Below are 19,439 nucleotides of genomic sequence, written 5' to 3' on the forward strand. Positions count from 1 at the left end.
TTGGTAGTTTCCCCCCAAGCAGGGTTCCACCTGAATGTCCTTGATATCCAAAATCTCGGGCGTGTTTATTCCTTTTGTGCAACACGCTACATCCTATCATGGTTACTTTTCAACCCAGAAACTTTGACAATTGACATCCGTAAGAACATCCTTAAATATCCGACAACATCAATGCGAAGTGCAAAAATGCTATTTTCAAAGCTATTTTCAGGCCCTATACTTGCGAGGAAAGTTTTCAATCGAAGCCTGTTCATCGTACCTGTTACACACAAGCGACTGTTTTCTCGGATGGCGGAATCCAATTTCTCCCGAATGTATCTAAAGTGGGCTATGATATATGTAGGAGAAATTTCCCAGAGTTGAAGTACATGTATATTTCTCCGAATATTTTGACAATCCCCAGGCGAAAATGTAATCATCAACTCGTAGGCGTTGAAGCTCTTCAACTGTACACGCTTATACGTGCCGTCTTTCGATACTTGCTCACGAATCTTTCCATCTAAAGTGTGTAAGCAGTTGCGATTTATCGCTTGTTATTTCTTGTTTTTCGCCCCACCTACCCCCTTCCTAATCGGCAGTCGTGTTTGTCCTATTATCTCCATGCGGCTTCTGATTTTTCAGTTGTGTTCATATCGGAGCTCGGGCATGACCCAACAACCGAGCTTCAACTTGTGGACCAAGAAAAGTACATGTAGACTTTCCTACCATGTGTAGCGCTAGCTCTGCATGACAGGGCTGTGTGTTACCGGCGTTATACGGCCTCCCATGGGAGGACGCCGGTAACACACAGCCCGGCTATGCAGAGCTAGTGTAGCGCGCGTTGAGAAACTACACCAGGTTGTCGAGTCTTCACACCGTGTCTTCATACGAAACGCACTTCTCAGTACACGCAGGTTTTCTCATCTCAAACATACCTCTTTCCTACTTTGGGTATAAATCCTCAGTCGATTATACCTTATCATAGACCCAAAACACGAAAGAACTGTAAAAGTAATCAGAGTACACCTGAGAAGTGCACTTACAGGAGTATCTAATTTACATTCACAACAAGCAATCGGGCTTCATTCTGAAATGTTTAAGTTTAACATAAAATGGGGAAACAGATCTCTGATTTTATTGTTCCGTACAGACCACACCTCTTGCATGAAAGCCAGACGAAAGGGAAATTATCGTACGTGTATATGGCCATGCATGTATGTTTGTGATATAAAATGTTTATACAAGTATTGACGACAACAACAACAACAACAACAACAACAACAACAACTAATAACTAGTAATAACAATAGCAATTTTATGGAGATTGTGCACGTGTGATCGAATATAAGGTCGGTATTTAAAGCTAGTACGTTTTCACGGATGATCGATGGTGTCAGTAACTGCCTTTGGCGATTACAACGCAACAATGATATCTCACGCATTGTGGTTTACCGGTTTACTTGTTTGTCATGCATCGATGTTCGGCTTCTCAACGGTAAGCCTAGCCTGTGAACCTCATTGATGCAGCATCCTCAGCAGATAAGAATACATTTGCCAGTTCTGGACAGTGCACAGTCACTTGTGATCTATTCCGCTCTCGGACTATATGCGCCCCATAGACGTGTATACATATGCCTGAGAAAAAGAGGCATATGTACACACGTCTATGGGGCGCATAGTCCAAGAGCGGAATAGATCACATGCGACTGTGGACAGTGTCATTGCCGCATCGCGAAAAGGCTCGATACTATCTTCTCGCTACCGCACATGCATATTTTATTCACTGTCTCCAGTTACCGGTATCTCCCTTGCAAGTATTCGTCTAGCTCATGACAGCTGCATCACATAAATTTTACATCACGTTATGAAGCAATACATCACTTGAAAAGACGGGACTGCATTTGTGCTTGTTCTTGGTATTTGAAAAAAAGGTCAGCTCAAAAGCACGCCCTCTCTCGTCATGGCAAAATTCTTTTCGACGTCGTCTATTAAAATATATATTGCGTATTAAAAAGTTTATGCAACTTGAACATAAAACGTGTTGAAAATTATTGCCAGTTTCTTCAAATTTGCATTTAAACAGTAACTGTTACAAGAAGATCTTTCGGGGTTGCTACGGCCTGCCTTCTCACAAATGGGACTATAAATTACCATTTCTGCCACCAGTGGTAGATTCTGTAATAAACAGGTCTCTTATGCTGTTGTTGCCAATCTGCACTCGAATGAAATTGCACTTTTTTGTAAGCTACACCCTTTGAATAAACTTCGTCAGAATTCAGCACAAATATTGTTTTTTTAGAATGTGCCAATCTGGAAAAAACACCTCCCAGAGAAATGATATTTCTCAGGTCATGATTTTATGCAGTATTCATGACATTTGTGATCTGGATGAAAATCAACTTTTCATACCATTTTACCGCTCAGACATCTTTTCATGAAAATTTATAAAGTACTATTTACTAGCGCAACCATTCGCCATACCACTTAAACTTTCTGAGTAGTGACAACGTAGAGGGCGCCCTCACCACTCCAAAGACCTGAACTGAGAGTTAACGGTAACTTAAACTTTCTGCGTAGTGACAACGTAGAGGGCTCCCTCACCACTCCAAAGACCTGAACTGAGAGTTACCGGTAACTTGCGTACCCACCACAGCAGAATTGTATTATTAGTAATGATGAACACTTTCATTCAGCTTTGGCTGAAATACATGCAATAGAGCTTCATATCGAATTCGTGTCAACTTTCAGTCATTTGATTCTGAATTTATGCTCCACGAGGGGTGTTCACATAGTTTCCGTTGATGAAGACTTTCTTATCATGTTTTGTTTATTCATCAAATGGCAAAAATTGAAGATTTCCCTGATTCACATCCCCTGACCGACTATGAAATCAAGCAAGCATAGTTCTGTATGTGGAGATGGACTCAGACTGGAAGTGCACATCTCGTCATAGTGGTTTCATGAGATTTTACATGCGTAAAAAAACCCAGAAAAACGCCACCTGTAATGCCCCATTTTGGTAGAACCTACATGTAGTGGCCACTATTTCTGACAAATGATGACTAAAAATTTTGACACCAAAAGTGAACAAATTGGTTTACATTTTGTCTGTTTTTTGTTTGAACATCTCAGAATTTGAACGCCGAGGTTGACAAATCTATGATACAGAGATTTGCTATACACTTGCTTTCTGAATAGTCGCCAGTAATGTTTTATCTACCAAAGTGGTAATGTTACGTCCATCCCTGTACAGAGAGGCCACCCTCAACAGTGTCTATTCATTCTTTGTCCCCTGGAGAACTACTACACACGTCTGACTCTACCATTAACCCTTTAACAGCCAGAAGTTTGGCAAGAACTCGTAAATATCAATTGTGATTTTGGATCTGTTTACAGGGAACTGGGGGTCAGTAGTCTAGAGTCAAGAGCATTTTGGTCATAAACTTTGCTTGTGTAATTCCCAATGACCTCTGTGACACGCCACCTTGTATTAACAACAACAGAACAAGACACAATTGCCAGTTTCCGTTTTGTGTAATGAACACAATATTTTAATACTGAATACGTCACAACAGACCACTACATTGGAATTCTAAACAAATTTTTTAGATTTGTTTGTAAATCATAATTTCCCTTTCTGTCCTCACAAAGCATGATTTTCTATTCAAATCAAAGCCAAAAAAACAAAAGAAAAGGAAACGGACAGGAAGAATGACTTACATAATGCATAAAGCTATTGTTGTTCATCATACAATGAATTCTGTACATGATTCACCAACTGAGGTGGTCGACAAAACACCAGTATTGTCTAGCTTTTTTCCCTAATACAAACTAAACTCTATGCCCATAGAGACTAGGGTCAACTTTGTTGCAGATTTCCTGTGGCAAAGGAAAAAATATCATTGAAGTTCATTTAACATAAAGGTTACGGAGACAGAAACATTCTCAAAAGAACTACTCCTCAAAATTAAATGAATAAGTGAATACAACAACAGAATAAAGAGAATGGAAGTACTCATAACACTAGACATCTTGTTTCTTGATTTCTCTCTGTGGTATATGATTACAACCTGACTGTAATGCGCCCTTTAAAAGCCCCTTTTTCAAAAATATAGCTATGAAAAATGGAATAAATGCCCCACACACTGGTCATTTTATTTTATTTCTACTTTACTGAAATTTTTCTCTTATAATATTTTACCAGAATAGCATGCCCATACTCTTCAACTTTTGAAGTGAATTACTGACCTTGTGACGTGATTCAGACCCTCCCTAGGACAAGCACATTAATTTAACCCTTTCACAACCATGGTTTTACCCAAACCCATTGTTATCAATGGTGATCTTGGACCTGTTTACAGGGAACTGGGGGTGAACAGGTTAAACCCTGTAAATTGACCACAGAAAATCTTACAATAGGATGTGGGGATTTTGCTGTGCAGACTACAAATTGCAGCATGTAACCTTTAACCTTTGACCCTCCCCTTTGAGGTTAGCTACTGAAGGGCATAATAGTGTCATATCTTGAAGATAAAGCTTTATAAATTATTTATTAATGACAGAAGGTGATATGATACTGAGATAAAAGACATTGTTGTGGAAAATGGGTAGACTCGGAAACTTAAAAGAAATAACGCTCTCATAATTGAGGGAAAATAATATCCAATAGCAGGTATTACTGCTAGCTGCTGAGCTGGTGATATTTTTTTTCTTCAAGGTAAAGTTTCTCCTGGCAGTGGGAACTGTGCAGCAAATTCCTCCACCTCTTCCCGGAGGACTTTGATTTTGTCGCCAAAGTTGGGATCGTTGTACAGGGTGTTTTTGAATTCCTTCAATGTTGGGCCGGACGCTGCTTTGATTTCTTGGGTCAGCTGGATTCCTGGAAAGTGAATGTAAGAACAGTTTGTTGGTCAGAAAACTGAAGTAACTTAGTGGCAAATATTGTGCTTCTGTACAATGATGCTATAGGCAGAATGTGCTAGGAAGATAGATTTATTTGGATTAGCCTTAAATTAAAATTATTGCAATTATACTTTTCTGATCTACCGTTTGTGTGGGTTCATTTTGAAGCACTTTGAGTAAACACAATTCTCAAGGTCACATTTGTGTGAAAATTGAAAGTTACATCGTGTTCCCTTCGCACAGAGATGTCAGTCATTCGAATTTCTTGAAATAAAAAAAGTTTGCAACACACTCGAATGATGTATTTATCCTGTATCATGCCAAACTATTCTGCATTGTGTCTGTAAAAATGGCAGTATTTATTACAGAAACCTCCAGCTCAAAGTAACCTCATTGAGATCCACTTGCTGAATAGAATATGAATGTTGATGCAAGAAAAGTTCTTTCATCACTTGGTTTGTCTGCAGGTGGAATTGAGTTGAATTTCAGACTTTAAAGTCCGGCAAGACATCTCTGACTAATACAGTGACACAGGCATTGATTGCTATAACCGACTCTGACTGAATAATGACCCCCTGCAAACCACAATAGACCCTTTTTATTTCGTCCTTTCATTACATAACACTTCATTCAAATAAAGCCATGGGTTACGATTGCCACCCAGCACACATCAGTTTCAGGCCCTGAGGCCAGAGTTATCAACCCCTGCTTCTCGAGACATGTTTATGTATGGTCACATCACAAAACTTCTCTGAATCATGTCAAACATGATAAGCTAGTGCCTACATTCTACAGGAGGGGAGGCTTTCTTTGTTTTGTTTTGGTTTTTTTTTGGGGGGGGGAACAAACAGTAAATTTTTTGCATTGTATATTACACATGGTGTCTACCATGGAACTTGTGATTCAGCTGTAAATAAAATTGTGGGAAGTCTTTTTGTACCAATACAATGAAAACAGAGGCAGGACCAGGATAAACAAGAGTAATGGCAAATGCTTTCAATAAATACCTCGATGGATGTACTCTACAACTTTCACAAAGTGATTATTAATAAATTTTCTTGATGTCAGTGCCGGGGCACCCAGACGCAGACCACCTGGTTTCAGGGCACTCTTGTCTCCTGGGCAGGTGTTCTTGTTGCACGCAATGGACACTGCTTCAAGAACTTTCTCAGCTCGGTTGCCGTCCAGACCGATGGGTCGGAGGTCCAGCAGGATAAGGTGATTGTCAGTGCCACCTATGGAAGAAAGAAATTGTAAAAATGTGACAAAAACTCAAAACAATATGTGCAGCATACTATTTTCTTGGTATACTCGAAGTAAATGAGATGAACAAACATCATATACGCACAGACTAGTCTATCAAGATGCATATAAAACAAAATGTTCAAATACGTATAAAGCAAACAATTTTCAGCCAACCAATATCTGTATCCGAATGTTTGCTTCGCTGTACATGTAGTCATACTGATGAAACGGCATCACGGCATTAGACACTCACAATGCACAGTCAAATTTTGCCCTTTCAATTCATTTTTCAATGTTTGACCAAGTCAACAATACAATGTGCAACAATATTTGTTATTAGACCAATATTTGACCTTTATGAAAAGCATTCCATTGTAGATTGCCTTACTTAATTTTTCCGAGGTCAAAGTCAGCTCATGTCATACGATGTGAAAGCTGAGCAATTATCCACTCGTGTGCTCCCTCACATTGATTTGTCAGTTTTCAAACCATGTCAAGTATGGGTCAGAGTTGAAAGGTCAAAGATATGAAGCTCAAGTTCTAATCACACCATTAACTTGCCACATATAGGTCATCCTGATATACAATATCGGTCAGCAAGTTAGTAAACAAATACTGCAAATGAAAAAAAAAACAAATCAGACCTGTGGCAATTGTGTATCCTCTTGAGATGAGTTCATCACTCATTGTCTTGGCATTGCTGATGACTTGCTCACAATAGGTGCGGAATGCCGGTCTCTTAGCTTGCTGCAGAGCTACCGCTACAGCTGTCAAGTATCAAAATTGTGTTCACATTGTACTATTAATAATGCATTACTACTGCATTGTTGTTGGGCTATAATTTATTACCTTTTTTTGACCATTACAGTTTTATGATATAAGCATCAGTAAACAATATCATCTTGGGATGTTACCATAAAAATATGGCAGTAAAATGCACAGCTCCATCAAAAATGGGGAGAGATATATGTCTGCAGCAAATAAATATGCTGAAAAAGTATGATTACCGGGAGGCAACTGTTACTGACCTTTCTGTATTTCAGAAACTATTCAGTAAAAACTCTGGTACTTATGGAAATGATCTTCAAAAACTCTTGAAGTCTGAAACCAGGCTGAAATACCTGCTCGTTTTACTGCTGCATACCAAGGGGCTGTCATATTGATATAAACTAGGATATTTCAGAAAGCAAAATAATCAGTGGAAACGAGAAACAAAACTTTTAATATTTATTCAAATTCCTATCTATTTGTCAATAAATATTTTTACCACTGAGATCACATTTGTTGCCTTTGATGTGAAACGGGGTCTCAATGTTTATTAGAGTAAGACCTACCTCCAATGGCATGGTTGTGAGGTCCTCCTTGCAATCCAGGGAATACTGCCCCGTTGATCTTCTCTTCCAGATCATACATCACTTGCTTTCCATTATTCAATGTCTTACGCACACCTGAATGAGAGCAAATAAATATAAGCAAAACTGCAGATTACTGGGCCCACACCGAGTGTTTTTACAAAGTGAACCTACTTCTATCAGAGTCTAGTTACTTATCAAATCTACCATTAAAGTTGCCAGTGAAAGGTTATGTTTGAAAAATACGCAGGTTTAAGTAAATAATCATCTTTCTTGAAAATCGCTAGAACAATTTTTTTTATGAAATGCGATTTGCAGATATCAGAGAATTGCAATCGTACATTTCTCACTAAACAGGTCATTGCATTAAAAAACACAGGTTGCTGTCAACAGACAATATCCTGATAAATTTTCTTTTGAACCGTACATAGATAACTTATTTTCTTGATTTCCACATAATACAGGTGCTAACAAAATATCACTGTCTTCTTTCCTGCTCAAATATTTGAATAACCTGCAAAAAAAATGCCTGACAAACATTTCTTTTCGTATTTCGTATTCGTATTTTTTGCATTCGTATCAAAGATTCAATTGTGATGTCATTTGGAGACAGCTCTATACACAGTATCCGTATCTATCAGACTGATTTCTCGTATGATTTACTGTAGTAGAAGTGACTCGTACAACAAATATAGAACATCAGAAAATGTCTGTGAGAAACCCTGCAGTCAATCAAATTTCACTAAAGAAATGAATTTGGCACGAAAAAAATGTTTATCAGGAAAACTGATTTCTAACTTACCCTTTCTGTAGAAGATCATTCCAGACCTGGGCCCACGCAGGGTCTTGTGTGTGGTGGTGGTCACAATGTCACAGTGATCGAACGGCGACGGAATAACTTTGGCGGCCACCAATCCGCTGATGTGAGCCATGTCAGCCAAAAGCAGAGAACCGTTCTCGTCAGCTATGGTACGCATGGTGGCGTAGTCAATGTGCCTTGAGTAACAGCTGACACCTATGAAAGCAAAAATTGCCGAGTCAGTTCAAAATCAATGGTGGAGTTTCTCAAAACAATAGAAGTTAATGATGTGATACACAGAAAAGGATTGCCTAAACATGAAAATTTTTCCTTTCTAAAAATCAGCAGCACAATATGTGCCTTGAAATACATTACTTTCATTTGAATACTTAAGTAAACAAGCCATGAAATAATTGTGAAAAAATGTACATTTTGTCCATATCTGTCAATGATCTGTACTTTGTAAAAGATTTCAGAGATTTGTATGCTCAAAACTATGTTATCATGGGCTAGTATTAACCTTTGGATATCAGAAAAGCTAGGTCACATTGCATATTTTTGATATTAGCATATTTATGCTGACAATGTTCGTTGAAGTCAGCGTGTGTACAGATGGCTAACATCTACAATGGTCGATTTTTGTCAATACTTGAGATTGCACGAAGAATTGGCTATCGCTGTTTATGCCTTCTGCTACATCCCTATTGTTACTTTTCCTCCATAGTGATTATCTCCCTACACCTTTTGTGAAACTATCTATGGAGACAGAATTGTTTAAAAGCAGAAAAAGTTGAACAACTGGGATTTTTTGATGCGCCGTTCTCACATAAGATGACTGTAACATCTGCCTGTACTGTCAAGTACTGGACGCTGTATTTCATGTCCAGTTTGCAAGAATTGTCTTTTTTACGAGAAAGCTCTTCACTTTGAACAAGTCATCGTTGATGACACAGTCCCCACTTGTTAATGGGTACTTTGATTACATGTCCTCAGAGAGGATAGAGTCCTCTTTATTAATTAGGTCTGTGATAAAAATACTTTGATACATATAGCGCTCAATGGCCAAGAATGACCTACATACAAGAAAGACCTACATATGTATGACATAGGTTAATGTCCTTGTACCAACTTTGAATAAAATCGGTTGAGATATGCCTGAGTATTATGGCTCTGTACATGAAAAAATTGTAACAAAATGGCCGCACGGCAGCCATATTGGATCGTATCACATAACAAATTGACATGCATATGTATGACAGTAGTCAATCTCCTTGTACCAACTTTGAATAAATTCGCTTGATACATGTCTGAGTATTATGGCTCTGTACATGAAAACATCATAATAAAATGGCTGCCTAGCGGCCATATTGGATCGTATCACATAACAAATAGACGTACATATGTGTGACATAGGTCAATGTCCTTGTACCAACTTGGAATAAAATCGGTTGAGATATGCCTGAGTTTTGGCTCTATACATGAAAAAATTGTAATAAAATGGCCGCCTGGCGGCCATATTGGATCGTATCACAAAATAAATTGACGTGCATATCTATGACATTGGTCAATGTCCTTGTACCAACTTTGAATAAAATTGGTTGAAACATGTCTGAGTTATGGCTCTGTACATGAAAAAATCGTAATAAAATGGCCGCCAGGCGGCCATATTGGATCGTATCACAAAACAAATACTCTTGCATATCTATGACATTGGTCAATGTCTTTGTACCAACTTTGAATAAAATTGGTTCAAACATGTCTGAGTTATGGCTCTGTACATGAAAAAATTGTAATAAAATGGCCGCCTGGCGGCCATATTGGATCGTATCACAAAACAAATCGACATGCATATCTATGACATTGGTCAATGTCCTTGTACCAACTTTGAATAAAATCGGTTGAAACATGTCTGAGTTATGGCTCTGTACATGAAAAATCGTAATAAAATGGCCGCCTTGCGGCCATATTGGATCTTATCACAAAACAAATCGACGTTCATATGTATTACATATGAAGTAATATTTGTACCAAGTTTGAATGAAATCGCTTCAGGCATCTCTGACATATCTGCGTGAACGGACCGGACGCACGGACGGACGCACACACGCACGCACGCACGCACGCACGACGCACGCACGGACATGACCAAACCTATAAGTCCCCCGGACGGTGTCCGTGGGGACTAATAAACACCAAATTTACCTTCTTATTTTGTTCGGTCACTACAGGTAGGCATGTGCATTAGAAAATTGCTGGAATGACCAAGACATAAATACCACACTCAGTCTAACTGAAAATCTTTCAAACTTTGTATGAAGAATGTTCAATTCATGAGATTCCTATTATTTTTCAGCACTTTGGTGACCATCCAAAATTATGAGAAAATAACCTGTTCATCCCCAATTCCCTATAATGGGTCCATATTCACCATGGATAACAATGGGTTTGGGCCAAACCATGGTGGTGGAAGGGTTAAAATATTGTCTTTTGATGAGAAGAGTACCACACAACACTCGGTGAAAGTGACGCTTTCTTCCAACATGATTGTAACATCTAACTTTTGAAAGCTAAATCGTTCTCACTGTTGTTACACAAGATAAAACATACAAGGGCCACAATTCAAAGTTTGGTGAACATCATATCAGAAGGTCACTTCATTAGATCTATACATCAAGTTGATCAACATAATAATATTTCCATTACATAACTTCACAAATCTCATGGAGGTCAACAAACCATTAGAGATTATTTCTATTTCAGCAATGATAGATAGGTGACTGGGTAACTGATAAACTCACCAGCAATGATCAACTTTGGTTTGAAGAGCTTTGCATTATCCTGCAATTTCTCATAATCGATCAGACCGGACTCTGGGTTCACTTTGTATGGCATGGATTCAAAGAAAATGGATGTGGCCGATATTTTCTTTTTCTCTGTAAAGAATCCATGCGTTAAATGTCCACCATCTGGCAAGTCCAGACCCATGATACGTCCATGCGGTTCAACAACTCCGGTATAGACGGCGAAGTTTGCCGGTGATCCTGAGTACGGCTGTACATTGACTCCCCACTTCTCAGGATCCAAGTCGTAGACTTCCAATGCTCTCTTCTGGCACAGTCTCTCAATGTCATCAATTACTTCATTACCTCCATAGTACCTGAAATTTAAAATTTTTTACAACTAACTGGGTATTTTTTTGGCAAATTAAGTGTCAGTGGAGCTCGAGATATCTTGAAATTATGATTAATTCAATTCAAAACACCTGTAAATAGTGTCATTTTGATATTTTACAAAATGTCAAAATAACCATCGACATTAACACTATTAATCCTTCTCCTGCCAAGTTCACATTCATCGTCTTTTCAACTTGATTACAAGACACGTCCCACACATGTTGCATTTCACAAAAACTTGAATATTTGAAGGCCCGTAAATACCTAGATACTGTAAATATGTTTATTAACCAAACCTACAACTACACACCATTGTCACCAAGCCTGGTTAGGTGAAAATTGGTATAGATTTGGCTCAACACCACTTTCACTGACTGTGCAGATGGGCAAGTGATGTTGTCTGGCAGGATTAATTAAGGTTTATAATGAAATAAAGTCAAATGAAGCTTGCGGTGGATGTTTTTAATGTGCAACTTGCAAGTTCACTGAAGATTGAGCATTGTAAATTCTGTCTGGCTATTGCAGACCATAGACCTTTGGAAATAGAAATACATGTGAACTTTTCAGAACTACTGATTCATTCATTCAGATTACTATGTTAGAAACCCAAAAATCTTTATAGGGATTTTTTTCCAAGTTATCAAATGATGAGGAAGTACATCTATGAACTTTGATTTAATGTAGATCGGCGACACTTAAAATAATGGCTTTTAGTACAGGTACCGCCATTTCATTTTCGAGGATACTGCTCATTGCAGTCATCAAAATATATTAAACATTTTGTGTTTAATATATTTTGATGACTGCACAACCTGATTTAAATCTGGGGATCAAGAAGGCTGGAATTAAATGATGGAGTAATAATTCATTATAAAAATGTGAAAAAATTTTCAACTGCTGAAACTCGCACTTCCAACTGGTTTCTACGGTTTGTTTTAACCCTTTGAGTGTTGAAATTTTTCCCACCAAAATTTTAGTGCAATATTTTACCAATTTTATGAATTTTTCTGTAATTTTTTGATAATTTTGGACCAAATGGATATCACATTTCATCGGCTACAGTTTTTAATCAAAATTTCTGCAAAAATCTGAAAAAAATTGACTGAGGTATATTTTTTATGGGCGACAAAAATTGACTTTGGTGCTCAAAGGGTTGAAGATTTGGACAGAATTATGTACATAGTACAGTGGTGGAGGAACTGAACAGACTTCATGTATTACTAAGTAATGATTGTGATATGCTTTCCTGAAATTCTAATAGAATGACCTACAGTACTACATGGAATATCCCTAATGCATTGGTATACAGCAAATATTCTTCAGATTGTCACAGATGGTCGCCATAAAACTAAATAAATTATATTTGAATCGGGGGGCCGGGGTCTGTCCTCGGTATAAAGGCTACTGTGTATGTCACAGTCTTGTGTTGGTTGTGGTATTGTACTATAAAAGGAAAGGGAAGTTACCTATTCTTTAGCATTTGTAAATTAATATAATATGAAAATTATCGTAAATTGTAATCACCAATTGCCAGAAATTGATGAGAAAGGAAGTATAGTACATATGCAGCAATTTCACGACAACTCTGACGGGAGAAACTCACCTCACTCCCGGATAGCCTTCAGAGTACTTGTTATTGAGACATGATCCTAGAGTTTGAAGGACTGCTTTACTGGCGAAATTTTCTGATGCAATGAGTTCCAATCCACGTTTTTGACGGTTTCTCTCCTTGATGAGAAGCTCATACATTTCTGGGTCATCCTCTTTCAGAGGGTCTTGCAGAGTCCACTCTGCATCGTGTCCGTTGATCTTGTCGTAGCTTGGTTTGTCCATTGATGTGTCTTCCATCTCTTGAACATGACGGAAACAAAAAAGAAGTGTTAGCGGTTAGGCCAGAGAAATAAAATTACTGTTCCTCACATCTTTTAAGGAAGTGAAATTGTTTTTAATTTTTTTTTAACAAACAAGCAAAATCTCCAACTAGCTTCATTGTTACTGTCTAGATTTAACAAACTGTCCCCAATAATCGAGGCATTAGATATACAGGCAGTTTTGACAGAACAAATTCTGAACTTTTCCACATGCACCAAGAAGTAAAACAAATAACTTAAAAATATGCACAACAAAAATGCCATAAAAGTTGAAAAGCATTAAAATAATTGCAACGTAGAAGTACTGGTATATATTTGGTGCAATTTCAACAAAATATTTTCAAAGTGGCTACAGCAGGAACGGTGATTCCAGCATTATATGGAATTCTGGATACATTTGCTTTGAGCAATATGAGAGCAGCATATCCAACAATGTTAATTCAAACAATACACATAATTGACAAGAACAGTATATCAAAACATTTTTTGCAGCTGAATGTGGTCGCTTGTCTAGTTAATAATTAGACAAAGAACAAAATCCAACAGGGGTTTGGTTTCGTTTGTCTTTTTTTCAGCATGACCAGAAACACACTTAGGGTAAACAATTCTTTGTACTGATTATCAGCTACACATCACTTATTATACACTTATTGCCAGATATTTAGTGGTCATCCTTGGTACACGATTATTGCTGTTTTACTTTGCTTTTTACATTTTCTAGTTATAAGAAACTCCATTATAATAATTCTTGAACGCATGTTCTGTAAATGTCTCATAGAAAAATTTCGGACATGTACTTGAACTATTTATTTGTTCATATCAACAGTAGAATTGTGATGTCAATTAGAATCAAGCTGTTTTATTTGTCTGGTAGATATAAAGTCCGCTCAACTTCAAAATCTACTTCAATTCAGTATGAAGTGAAGGCTGACAAGAAGACAATGATAATGAAGCTTTGATTACTTTTTACCAAGGTTTGAGATGTACTTGAGAAGAATTTGTACTACACGAAGTCAAATGTCAATACCCGTGGAATCAAAGACGAGCATAAAGTCGGAGCTTTCACACACACTGATATCATGTCATCACATGAATTTTCTGTCATTGTAATGTGTAAATTGGTTTTTCTGTGAACTGGCTGTGTATGCAAAATATAAATAGGAAGCAAATGTTATCATGTATGAGAGCAAAATGTATGGCAGGGTATTACTGGAACAACAGTTCAGAAAAGCTTGAACCATCAGACTAGTTTGGATCAACAACTATGCTAATGCATTCATATGGGTGAAATGTTTGATACGACAAAATCACACTGTAAAGTTTGAACCTTTTTTGAACCTTTTTTTCTGTCAGTGGTACAGTTTACCCATTCATATGGGTGAAATGATTGATGTGACAAAATAATGCTCTTTAGAGTTTGAACCTTTTTTGAACCTTTTGTTCTGTCAGTGGTACACTTTGCATGGACTGGATCAAAGCTTTTTCCTGTCAGTGGCAGTTTGCAGGTTCTGGATGGAACCTTTTTTTGAACCTTTAAATTTCTGTCAGTGGTAGTTTGCAAAGACTGGATCAAATTTAATTGATTTGTGTTTTCTATCAAGCTGCAAATCAAACATATCTTCCTGGAGTTCCATAAGATTTGATGTAAGCCATCCACTCAATGGCCAATCAATAGTGGGTGTTTCCTTTAGAGATATCAAAATTACACTCAATATAGGGGGAGTCTTTTGATTTACACACTAAATTTTCAAGATGTCATCAGCTGAATCAAACAAAATTCACCCTGAACAAGAAAGGAACAGTGGGATCCACAGGTATCAATTATCCCCAGCACAGCAGCATGCAATATTGGCATTACAGGAAAATCATAAACACCCTCATTCACTCAATTGTTATTGCTCAAGGAATAATACCCAAGTTACTAAATCACATGTATTCAACAGTGACCACAAATAGTAATACAGAAAAGGCATGGCATGACTGTGGTAGAGGACAGTCAAACATCTCTTGTTTTGTATCAATGTATTCATGTTTTCTAACCTACCATTAAAATTCTTTAACCGAATATAAAATTTATATGATACTAAAGCCTGATTAGAATTCCATGCTTTGGCCTCAAAAACTCTTACACATCGATAGACACATCAACTGAAATGATAATGCAATTTAAATCTTATCAAACTCTTTTCACTGTCGCCTAGCTCGCCTATTAATTCTTATTAGTTCACATGCAGTTTTTGTACAGGAATTTTAAGGTTTCAAAATATTGATGTGTCAAGAAGTCTAATAATGTGAATGTAGCCCATTCATTCAATCAAATTCCATCTATGTTTCTCAATGAAAACATTGAATGGCTGTAAACGATCCCAAATTTTAAGACATCACTTCATAGCAAAGTTAAAGATCAACCATTGTTATCTACACACAATGGATATTTCAGTTTTATGAGGGTCACAAAGAGAACATCTCAACAAAATTTACACCATTGCCACAAATCAGTACGATTATCAGCTCTTTTGATCAACAGTCAAACCTCTGTGAAATACAGTACCCAGTGTAATCATGCCATGATATAGCAAAGCAAAAAAATCATGTGCAACGCCAGCTGCATTAATCCTAGCTGTGAATACACAAACAGATTAAGATCAATTTCCACAATTTTGCTTTCATTTACTTAACATAAACTGTAGTCTAATGTAATTCCCAACCAGATTATCTCAAATTTGAATGAAAGGGTTTAAAAAACGACAAACAGCTTTTTTCCTATCAGTTTCATTGACCCATACAGGTCAGTACAAGAGCAGACTATGATTGATTAATTTGGATTTTTTTCAAATGCCACAACAATAATACCTAGAACTATATCTGCCTGCCCACATTGGCTTGCAACAATACAATTGTACAGTTCAAAATACAGAAACATAGTAGCACAGTAATGTGATCAGGTTGTGATCAAGATTTTTGATGAGTCAGCAGATCTGAACCTATGAACTGTGTTGTGTACCCAAAATCACCAGACGCAGATGTCTGAGGTCAGCTGATAGGGTGAGCATGTCACTTGACTTTATTTCATTTGACCTTTGAAGTTTGACTTTACATGATAAAAATCAGAACAACAGCTGTAGAAACAAACAAAAGCTGTATCTTTTGACATTTTGTTTTCAATCTGTTCTCTATTTGTTGACATGAATGGAATAACTTGATGATTGGAGTGGCATGCACTGATAATGAGTTATTTATTATGTATAAAAACATGTTTTTCCAAAAACTTTACATCCTGAGCTTCAATTATTTTCCTGATGATCAGTACAATACTTGACTTATTCAAAAAGGATGGTCATGTTTAATAGACAAGGAATTTTACAGCAGAACGCCCTCTGTTTTTCAAGAAAGGCTTTAGTCAATTTTGGAAAGTTCATATTTCATGCTAGTTAGCACTCTCACAAAACATGTAACACAGTAAATTTGTTTTTCAAAAAAAATTGGGGGGGGGGGTTGGTTTAGCAAGCATACTTTTGATTAGATGGTACATTACAATGGCTTATATGGCACTCTAATTTGGAGCATTTAACAGTTCATAGAAGGACTAATAACAAAACACATCACAATGATAAAGCAAAGTTTGGATGTCCTGTTCTAATCATTTCATGATGACACAGCAATTTACAAGGCACAGTGGCATTCCATGTTTTTATTATGAGATGACACTATACTACAATCAATCACTCACAGAAAAAAAAACTGAATCAGGATCCAACAGTAGGTTTTTATGAATTGTCAAGAACAAAGAGGAAACAATTTGAATTTTTTACACAAATTACCGCTTTACAGTACCAAGATTCCACAATGATTTGGTCAGTAAGCTAGGATATATTGCGAAGCAAACAGCAGAATCAATTTTGAACTGAATGTACAAGACAACCAACATTTTATGGTTGACTATAAACATCTTGGACATAAACCTACTTAAGGTAGAGCTGCATGTTGCCAACATTATTTTTTCAAAAGAATTTTTCTTATCTAAGGTGACAAGAAAAATCACCTCATACCATTTATTTTCCAAATGCAGAGATTCTAAAGTTTAGTATGGTAGCAATAGTTTACTCGAACGATGACAGGGTTGTATATTTGGGGTAAAAAACCTCAATTTTGGTGACTATTAATAATAAAAAATAATTTAAGTCTAAAACCTTAATACCAATTTCTGATATGTTATATTTCACTTGAAACAAAAGTATATATTTAGAAAAACACAACATTTTATTTTCCATTATCTATCCTCATTCTAAAATGGCAAGGGTTGAAAGACTGACATTCAAAAAAGTGATTAAAAACATGATTAGCAAAATTAAAATGCATCATTCAAAATGTAAGCACTTTATTGACAAACAAAATAGTTTTTTTGCTATATAGTATTTAAAGAACATAGTGTGAAAATGTCAGAAAATATGACCCAGCCAGAGTGGAGCTAAATTCTTTGGAAATCTTGAAATTGGGGAAAAAAGAGAAGGCAGGAAATTGGGAGATTTGCATACATTTGCATAAATTAACACTTCTTTATCATGCAACTTACCTCAACAATTTTTTTAATCTTGGGTTAAAAAATTTATTAATGAATATGTGCAAAAAAGTGATTTTGAGCAAAGTATCCTTTGTTGGGTGCAGTGCCCCCTTAATCACCATAACAAAAATGCCATTTCTGGGTTTTTTTCAAGAAAATTTAAAAATTTTTTTGTTTTATTTTCACCTAAATTTGACCATGCTTTGTTTTCAAAAGACAAAACTTTCTTTCCTTCACATTTCTGTTTACGAGCAACATTTAAAATAACAAGAGATTGAAATCAATATGAAAGAAAGTAGGGCTGTGGTGAAGCTAAGTCAATACAGCAAATTGTTTGCTTAGAAAAACCAGTTTACTGAGGAAACCAATATTACAGATTTTCTGTAAGAAAAGCGAGCATGACGTCTGCGAAAACCAATTTTTTTCTCGCTGACGTCAAACCTCTGTTTTCTTATGAAAACATCTACTTGAATACACTGTGACTGATTTGTGCAGTTTCTACCAATATCTGCATGAAACTTCGTGATTTCATTTGTGCCTCAGAATTCTGATGCAAGACAGCCAGTTGTGTAACACGAATTTCATTTACATACTGATTATGGTTGTTTTACTGGAATAGATTTTAGAAAAGGGCGTCCGGTTTAGCGGGGATCGTGGAATTAGTGAATTTGTGACTGAAATATCCATTCTTGTAATGTCTCATTGTAAATTTAACTACAGTAATAACCATTTCGAAAAGTTCTTCTCTCCTAGGATGGAACATTAGACGAAGTGACGATGTTTGGTTACCATCATCCGTCGTTAAATTTGGCTTTGAACTACGCCATGGTTTTGTTTTCACCGTCACTACCACCATTTTGCGAGACTTTCACCTTGACACATATGAATGGCATGTGTTTCAGTATCGCGGGAAAAGGAGGAAAAGAGAAGCGCCATCTGACAGAATGCCGAGAAGCCCTTCAATTTCCAGCGGCCGAAAGTGAGACTGGTTTGAGCCGGACAACATCCATCCGCGTATTTGTAAGACAACAGGGTACAAGTAAAAACCGTTGTTGAGTAACTCGTCGGCGAGGATCAGCGATTACCGCTCAACTCGTGGCGGGAAACGGCCCTTTCCGAACGCTTTGTTAACTTCCTATGTAGTTACGAGTGAGCGTGCTGGCCTTGCAGTGTTTTTATCTGTCTGACGTACACGGGGCACAGAGTGCGCCGCGCAGCGCGGCTCAGTGCAGTCGGGTGGCTTCACTTCACAACATCGCGCACGATACATATCGAGAAGCGACATAGTTTCACCATCGGTAGGAACTTTATCATAAATGTTTTGATTAAAAATGACTAGGAAAATCATACTTACCACAATGTTAACTTTTTTCCCCGAAACCACACTGCTGTATTGACAACCAGCTGGCACTTCTTCCCTGCTACCTTTGCGTATGCTCGACGAAGAAATAAATGGCGCGCTGAGGGCTTGTATTACTTTTTCTATCAGCAAGAGTTCACCAGATTCCACGCTGAGCACCAATCAACGAGGAGAATCAGCGTCCATGACCCCAAAAC

General features: G+C 37.2%; 1 protein-coding gene across 1 annotated transcript; it reads right to left on the minus strand.

Moving 5' to 3' along the window:
• Positions 1 to 3,501: 3,501 nt before the first annotated feature.
• On the minus strand, positions 3,502 to 19,404 carry LOC139151256 (serine hydroxymethyltransferase, cytosolic-like). The gene is made up of 8 exons (XM_070723918.1): positions 19,237 to 19,404; positions 13,054 to 13,298; positions 11,076 to 11,434; positions 8,281 to 8,493; positions 7,461 to 7,574; positions 6,771 to 6,893; positions 5,889 to 6,116; positions 3,502 to 4,858 (listed from the first exon to the last, which is right to left on the minus strand). The coding sequence occupies exons 2-8, from the start codon at positions 13,296 to 13,298 to the stop codon at positions 4,692 to 4,694; spliced, it is 1,449 nt and encodes a 482-aa protein (XP_070580019.1). The 5' UTR covers positions 19,237 to 19,404; the 3' UTR covers positions 3,502 to 4,691.
• Between the last annotated feature and the right edge of the window lie 35 nt (positions 19,405 to 19,439).

Source organism: Ptychodera flava, chromosome 15, assembly GCF_041260155.1.
Source record: "Ptychodera flava strain L36383 chromosome 15, AS_Pfla_20210202, whole genome shotgun sequence".
NCBI lineage: Eukaryota > Metazoa > Hemichordata > Enteropneusta > Ptychoderidae > Ptychodera > Ptychodera flava.